The sequence below is a fragment of the Nannospalax galili genome, unplaced genomic scaffold, assembly GCF_000622305.1.
Source record: "Nannospalax galili isolate Female #2095 unplaced genomic scaffold, S.galili_v1.0 scaffold884, whole genome shotgun sequence".
NCBI classification, from domain to species: Eukaryota; Metazoa; Chordata; class Mammalia; order Rodentia; family Spalacidae; genus Nannospalax; species Nannospalax galili.
In genome coordinates this window covers 514876-523137 of record NW_008352264.1, presented here as the reverse complement: position 1 = coordinate 523137, position 8262 = coordinate 514876, and the positions used below count along the sequence as shown (strand labels likewise).

Genomic DNA, 8262 nt, shown 5'->3' with positions numbered 1-8262 from the left:
AAAGGGCACAGTAGCATACCCACATACTGTTGCAAGTAGATGCCCTCTAGAGATTATCTGGCAAGAGATAGGCCTGGCCATTTGTCCCAAACCACTAAGATAGAGGTGTTCCCGGAGCAATCATTTGTTTCTGAGAAGTTAACAGGGCAAGCAGAGTGCCAGACACTTCAGCCAGCTTTCTTATTTTAAACATTTACCCACATTCCGGAGAGACTTCAAGATTCACCCTCTGAGTTGAGTTAATACTGGGTTCTAAAGCTGTGGCAGGCGTGCCACTACCAAGGGCGCTAAGTTCAAAGCTGCCAGCGCCTATGCCCAAAGTCAAGTCCAGGGAAAAGCTCCAACAGGAGCAATCGCGCTTCTCCACTGCTCCGCCAGGCCTCCTGCATGGAGAAAACTCAAGGGCACACAGGACCACACTTGAATCAGCATCAGCGGTCAGATGCAAGGACAGTAGCGCCCTTCCCACGGAGCCCGGGAGGAGGCGGGGTCGCCTAGCCCTGCGCCTGAGCCCTGTGAGCTTCCCGGTTCTCCTCCTCCGCGCCGTCACTGGCTGCATCCCGCTGCCCCGGCACAATAGAGGCTCCGCCCTCCCTCCTCGCCAGCTCTGCGGCGCCCTCGTCCAGCCACTCTCCCCTCCCGCACGCAGCCGCCTCTGTCCGCCCTGCACCGGATCCCAGTGCGCCCGGGAGCTCCCCGAAGCCCGCCTTTCACCTGAGCCCACCCCAGCGGCGACGCGCTCCGTGAGCCCGCCTCCACCTCTGGGGTCACCCCTTCCCTGCGCCCTCTGCACAGTCAGGGCTGCTGGTGTCAGGAGAGAGATGCTCAGGGTCTGCTGGGAGCAGACTTCTGCCCCACTCAGACGCACCCAGCTTTAGACGGTGCTCCCAGAGGTGGGTCAGTCTCAGGCTCCCGGGAAGACTCCTTCCAGCCTCAGTCTGCTGAGACCTCTGACCCAAGGTGGTCTCTGTAAAGGGACTGAAGTCCCAGTTCTTGCATTTCTCATGGCCGAGTCTCTGCCGTTAGTTCTTTGCTTTGCTCTGGTCATGGCACGGGCCTGGGGGTCCAGTACTCCTCCCACAGGGACAAGCGAACCCCCTGACGTGCAAACAGTGGCGCCCACTGAGGATGAGACTCTGCAAAACGAGGCGGACAACCAGGAGAACGTTTTATCTCAGGTAGGATGAGGAGTCCCGTGCCCACCGCCTTGCCTTAGGGGCGATGGCAAGGGCCTGAGGCTGGTCCTGGATGAAGGCGTTTAGGGCAGTTTGTTTTTCTTTATTTCTAATGGGAAGGATATTTGCTTCTCATTTATTACAGTATATTCTTTCTTGTTTGGTTGGTTTGTTTTTGTTTTTTTTGTGTTGAAACAGGCTCTGATGTAGACCAGGATGGCGTCCAGCTCACTATATAACCGAAGGCTGGCTTTGAATTCCAGGTCCTCCTGTTTCTTCCTCCCAAGTGTAGGGATTACAGTGGTGGGCCACCACACTTGATTTTATTATTATTATTGTTATTACTATTAATACAGTATACTCTTAAATGTACGGATATGGGTCTGCTGATAGCTGGGGAGTCTTTCAAGCTTACCAAGTCAGGAGAAAGGAAGGGGAAGGAAGACTCCACACACTGCTTGGGAAGAAAGGGAGAAATGTGTTTTGGTGTAATGCTTATAAAAAGTACCTCTTGTCTATGTGGCAGCTTGTCAGGATTGGAATGTGTAAACAGGAGGGCATGCTGGACAGGAGGCAGATGACATAAGCCATGAGAGATGTTTTATGCTCTTGGATGGGACACTCAGGCCGAAGCATGGCTTGAAGACAAATGTCAGACGTGTAACACATATGAGGAGACCCCGGAACGGACAGATTCATGACAAGAACTGGTGGGTTGGAAATGGAGAGTGGAAGTGCAGACCCACACAGTCTGGATGACTCTTGGTAGGGACCAAGAGACCCACGATTGATGGGCTTCATAATGTGTCCATTTATGAATCTGACTCAGTCCTCCAAACACCCTGATACCCCTTCCATAGATGAGCAGAGGTTAAAAAATAGAAGGACTAGAGCCCAGCATCTGACAGTCTTTAGTCCAGCTCTCGGGACTGTCAGCTCTACTTTGGAGTTTATTAAACACTCATCTCTTCTTTCAATAATTATGCTAAATATGCCCTATGCTCACCCATAACCTCACATTGACCCTTAAATTGAAAAGACTTAAAGTACCCCCCCCCCGCTGCCCCCACTAAGGCACTGGAAAACCATCAACAAAAGCTTGCTTGAAACCGGAGCCTCCTGAAAGGAAGGAACCCACCCTGGGTTCTCAGAGCAACCGGAGCAGGATTGCGTAGGAATAGCAGGGTTACGTTAGGAATCTAGGCAGAGTTTCAGAAAGTAGACAGCCACGACTTAACTGTCATCATGAAGAGACCAGCCGCTCAAGTCACCCTGAACTATGCCTCCTTCTTCCACTGGTCCATTCTGCATTTGACAACAACCCTAAAGCAAATATTAGTGTTAGAAGAAACCCAACCATTGTAAGAAAAACATTATATGCCTTCTCCCCACCGCCTCCCACCCCTATTATCCCAAGGAACATTTGCACTCAAACAAGCTCCAAGCCTGCCTGCTGTCAAATGACGGGGACCCCTCTGCCTGGTTAGGAAGGGAGCCCTGGCTTTGGGGACATAAGGCCTACTGGAGATAAGCTGATGGAGCTTCAGGGGCTGTTCCTAGGGTAGAGACGATGTGTTTTTCTGTATTGGAAGGCTGGCAGGAACACGTGCCCAGAAGGAAATGTTTAGCATTGTGGAAACAGTAGGCACATCCCGTTTGTTCTGCTGGGTTTGGCCTGGGTTTGGGTTCAGAAGCTGCTTGAGGAGCCAAAAGGAACTCTTAGGCTATACATAAACCTTCTGGACCTATCTAGGTTTACGGCACTCTTTCTGTAAATCTAGTTCTTCCATCAAGGCTCAGATCAAATATCACTTGAGAAGTCTTCCCTGGATCCCAGGTGGAGTCAGTCTTGGCTCCCAGTGCACATTTTATCCCTGCTCTTCAGGGGCACTTAGTCTAGTCTGTGTGGCTTATTTATCTGTCTCCTACACCTTGGGCTCCTTGGGAGCAGGCTCTCTGTCTGGCCTATCATGACCTCTCAGTGTACTTCCTTCAGTCCTAAAGAAGTATTCATGAATAAATGAGAAACCTGTATTCCTCTTATTCAAAGACCAACTTTCTAATCCTTCCTTTTCTTTTTAATAGCCAATAAATTAAAAAAAGTTTAATTGTTTTTATGTGTATGAGTGTTGGCCTGCATGTATATATGTGTACCATGTATGTGCTTGGTACCATCAGAGGCTAGAAGAGCACACTGGATCCCCTGGAACTGGAGTATAGACACAGATGGTTGTAAGCCACCATGGGGATACTGGGAAATGAATTCTGGGCCTCTGGATGAGCAGCAAATGCTCTTAAAGCACTGACCCTTCTTTTCAACCCTTCTGTCTTCTAATGTAAACCTGGATTTGAGCTAAGGGCAAAGGCTATTGAAAGAATGATGAGGCTTGTTTTTTTCATTTAAATGATGAAAGGTTAAGGGCCCCCTGAGAGATACACAGTTTTCCAAGGCAAACTAAGCAAGCTGAGCTCTGAGTGCCTTCAGGGAAATGTCCCAGTCAGCGAATTATGAGCGATGACTTGTTCACTCCACAACTCAGAACAGTCTGAGGTCTCTGGCTACAGCAGGATGTTTGACAAAGTGAAATGACAGCCTCTTTGAGAAGCATGTGCATGCATATCTACACTTACTCTGTGTGTTTCTAGTTGCTAGGTGACTATGACAAGGTCAAGGCTGTGTCTGAGGGCTCTGACTGTCAGTGCAAGTGTGTGGTGAGACCCCTGGGCCGAGATGCCTGCCAGAGGATCAACGAGGGGGCTTCTAGGAAGGAAGACTTCTACACTGTGGAAACCATCACCTCAGGCTCATCTTGCAAGTGTGCCTGTGTTGCTCCCCCATCTGCCCTCAATCCCTGTGAGGGGGACTTTAGGCTCCAGAAGCTGCGAGAGGCAGACAGCAGGGACTTGAAGGTAAAAGCTGGGGCGAGGGGTTGGGGGGCATGGGATGACAGACACAGGGGTGGAGGGTGGGCAGTGCTCTGAATGAAAAAGCACTTTGGGGATCCATGAGACTACAGGCTCATAACTGGGGATGGAAGGCCTTTCAAGGAGGCCAAGCCTGGTCCCTGGAGTCATGTATGTGGATCTGAGGTTGATGTTCTAATAAGCTGGCAGTTTTCAACTCTAAAGTCTAAGGGAGAAGTTAAAGCAAAATATGCCTGCCCCTTCCTATAGAGCTAGGGAGGCCAGGCCTAGGAGTAGTTGCCAGGCCCATCTGGCCAAAAGAACTCAGTGTTCTCCAGGAAAACCACTGTCATAATTTACTGTCAGCTACCATGTACACAGAAGATGTGAAAGACACAGGGAAGAGTGTGTCTTTTAGTCCCCCGCACTGTTGTTGGGGTGACCCGCTCTGGCCAAGTCATCATGCTGGTGCTGGGCTCATGCATGGGGAAGCTTAGGCCCTATGTGGGCAGCCCCATGGTTGGCTAAGGGCTTCAACTGATCCTGCTCTTCCTCTTCTACTTTTGGTGTGGAGTAGATAGACTTGGGCTCCAGTCATTACTGCATGACCCTGTCCACACTGTTTCACTTGTCTGACCTTAGAATCCTTGACTATAATGTGGAGGGGTTTTGAGGGTCTGGAACCGTTGATGGAATGGCACCTATTGAGTAGTTGGCACAGTGCCCAACAGTCCATGAGGCCTGTATAAATGAACAGATGAAGAATGATGTATTGTGCTCCTGATGGGCCTGGCACCAGGCACCCACTCACTAACATAGTAGCCACTGATTCCTTTTTAAGCAGAAGTGTTTAACAGGATGAGGGCTATCCCAGGGTTTGGCCATATGTCTCAGAGAGGAAGCTCTGCCATGCAACTACTTTCTGAACCAAGTGCCATAGTCACTTAGTACAGGGATTGAATTCTGGGGGATTCCTGGAACTACAACAGGCAAAATGATTTCTATTCGGAATCAGAAAATCATCAAAATCCATACTAACAAGCTGTGGAATCCCTGGGGCAGGAAGGAAATCTTCTGAACATAAACATTTCCGCATGGAGTTCTTTATTTGGAGGCAAAGCTGGGGGATGATGGAAAGTGATTACAATAGTGCGGTCCAGCATACTCCCCCAAGCATAGGCCCTTGGTAGGAAATCACTTTTCAGCCTCTCTAACCTTCACCTTTGTCTGAACTCTGCAGCTACCTTTGTCCCATTGACTCCATACTGGTAGGGGAGATTGTATTGGGAAAAGATGAGAAGACCGAGTGCCCAGGGCAGGTTGCCATCTCAAACATGGACCACTAGATCTCCTTGTATTCCAGGATCAGTTCAGCTTTTTATACTAAGGAAAAGCTGATAAGTGCCTTTGAGGACCATTAGTAGATGGTGCAGTTGAGGGTTTCAGAAGCATATCCTCAAGGTATTGACATCTGTAGCCACTATGCTGAGTATTTATAGATTACCTGTTATGACCAGGAGCTCTGCTATATATCTTAATGGAACAGAGATGAAGGTGTCTAGTAAGAAAAGTAGATATGTGGGCAGCGGACCGATTTTGTGACAGAGGCACAAATAGTCTATGAAGATGTCTGGACTTCAGGTTTACTTAGTCCTGTAGTTTTATCCCATTTTCTTGCCCATTTTGTAAGGAACAATACATATTATTGGGCTAACCATTTCCTTGCCAGCATAAATGTGTTTCTGAGCGCCATCTCTTGTCCTGTCTAGTAACCTTCCTGGCAAACCTCCAACATGGAGATCTGAAAGGAAACTTCTCTCCTGGGGTTCTGTTTGCTCTAGCTCTGAACTAACTAACCTCTTGCCCTTGTTTCTTAGCTGTCCACGATTATAGACATGCTGGAAGGAGCATTCTATGGCCTGGATCTCCTGAAGCTGCATTCAGTCACCACTAAACTGGTGGGGCGAGTAGATAAATTGGAGGAGGTAAGAAGATTCCACTCTCTCTTTCTTCTGATCACGTCCCCAATGATACCGAACTTTCCACAGTATTTTTTAGAAAGCTTATGCCCTAACTAGACTTAACTCACCCTGTTCTTTTTAAAAGAAAAACACACATAAAACCTTTACAAATCATGCCAAATTGTTGGCGGCAGTCAGTGAACTGCAAATGTACCTTTTTTTCATCTATAAGTATCATATAATAATGATTTCTAGTTTTACCTAAGCTTCCAGGAAACTTAATGAAATGCAAAAGTGCAAAACCCTAGTCTTAGGGTGATACCTCCTCCTGGGTATACGGCTGCTAATTTCTTCCTTCTTTCTCTCCTTTTCTTCCTTTTTGTTGTGCTGGAAATTGAACTACGTCCTCAAGGCAAGTTCTTTATCACTGAGCTACATCCCCAGGCTCGGTTGCTAATTCAATTTTTTGGTTTTCTTTGTTTTTGTTTGTTCTTGATTTGTTTTGTTTCTATTTTTGGGGGGACAAGGTTTCACTGGAACTCAATGTGTAGACCAGGCTGGCGTCAAACTTACAGAGATCCACTTGCCTTCGTCTCCTGAGTTCTGGGATTAAAGTTGTGTACCCCACCCAGCTTTGTTGCTGATTTCTTGTTCTGGTTTTGTCTTTTAAAAAAAAATTTTATTTATTATGTTTATTTTATGTGCATGCATGTATTGCCTGCATGTAGGTAAGTGCACCTATGTCTTGCAATGCCTGCGGAGGTCAGAAGAGGCTGTTGGATCCCCTGGGACTGGAGTTACAGACAGTTATTACTTTCCATGTGGGTGTTGGGATTTGAACCCAGGTCTTCTGCCAGAACAATCAGTGTTTTTAACTCTGAGCCATTTCTCCAGCCCCTTGTCTTTTTTAAAAAATGATTACAATGCCTGAGAGAGAGAGAGAGAGACAGAGAGACAGAGAGACAGAGAGAGACAGAGAGACAGAGACAGACAGAGACACAGAGAGACACAGAGAGAGTATCCATCCACATCCATTTTAGACAAAGAAGACATAAAAGTGAGCTGTCACTAATGAAATTCAAGTTGCTCATACTTAGGAAGAATGACAGGTAGTATAATTTTCATAGTCAAAGATGCCACATTACTCTGGATATGAAGAGATGTTCAGTTGATGTGTGGTGAGGTGGGGGTTAGGAGTAGTGATGATGTTGACATTGTTATATTGCTCTAATGCTTTAACATGTAAACCAGAAATGATTTAATCACCAGGAAAGTAATGCCCCTCATTCAGCCCTACTGGAAAGAAGCTTACAGATATGTGTTTTTGACTGGCATCTGGCTCTTATACACAAAGAGCTGCTGCTTCAAGCACAAATCTATTTCGTTACTCTAACTGATTAATTTAATAATGCAATGACTGTAAGCATATCAATATTCCTTATAGAGTAAATGGGTCTATCATAGAGGGTCTATCGTAGAGGAGCTGATGTTCCCTGATGAGTGACTGATAGAACGTGAAAAAATGAAGACTCACACTGGGCATGGTGGCTCACTCCTTTAATCCCAGCACCCATCAGGAGGCAGAGGCAGGTGATTCTCTGTGAGCTCAAGCCCATCCTGGTCTACATAATGAGTTCCAGGCCAGCTGGGGCTACAGGGAGACCCTGTCTCAGTTTTTTTTTAAAAAAAAAAAAAAAAAAAAAAAAAAAAAAAAAGAAAAAAAGAAAATGAAGGCTCTCTAGTTTATGCAGAAAGAGTACCACACTGAGGGTCAGCACAGAGTGAGTACCCTGTGTCAGCCACTAAAGAGAGCTATATCTTACCTTCTGCATCTATAAGGTGGGAATGCTGTCCTACCTACTTTGTATGATTATTGAAGAAATTAAAGGTACATTAATCATGATGGAACTACTTCAAAATAAATTAAACACAGCACTGGGGTTATGACCAGAGAGGGCAAATACTTCCACAGTGCGCTTCTGAGAGAACTACGGCAGAGATGATAAAATATAATCACAATTGGCTTAGCACCTTCCCTCCACTCCTAAAAATGTTTCCAGAGGGGCCAGTGAGATGGCTCAGTGGGTAAAGGCGCTTGCTGCCAAGGCTGATGACTTGAGTTTGATTCCCCAGGCTCTACATGGTGGAAAAAAAGAACAGATGCCTATAAGTTGTCCTCCGATTTCCACATGAGCACCTTGGCAAACACATACACACACCAC

At 46.8% G+C, this 8262-nt stretch overlaps 1 protein-coding gene across 2 annotated transcripts in view; it reads left to right on the top strand.

Moving 5' to 3' along the window:
* The first annotated feature begins 571 nt into the window (after positions 1 to 571).
* Olfml2b (olfactomedin like 2B) overlaps positions 572 to 8262 on the top strand; it is a 41146-nt gene continuing 33455 nt past the window's right edge. The window contains exons 1-3 of one of the 2 annotated variants that reach the window (XM_017802209.2): positions 572 to 1178; positions 3822 to 4085; positions 5957 to 6064. In XM_017802209.2, coding sequence (XP_017657698.1) covers positions 1005 to 1178; positions 3822 to 4085; positions 5957 to 6064 — 546 coding nt within the window. In that variant the 5' untranslated portion in view covers positions 572 to 1004. The remainder of the gene's footprint in view (positions 1179 to 3821; positions 4086 to 5956; positions 6065 to 8262) is intronic. The other variant, XM_008849069.3, reaches the window with a different exon arrangement.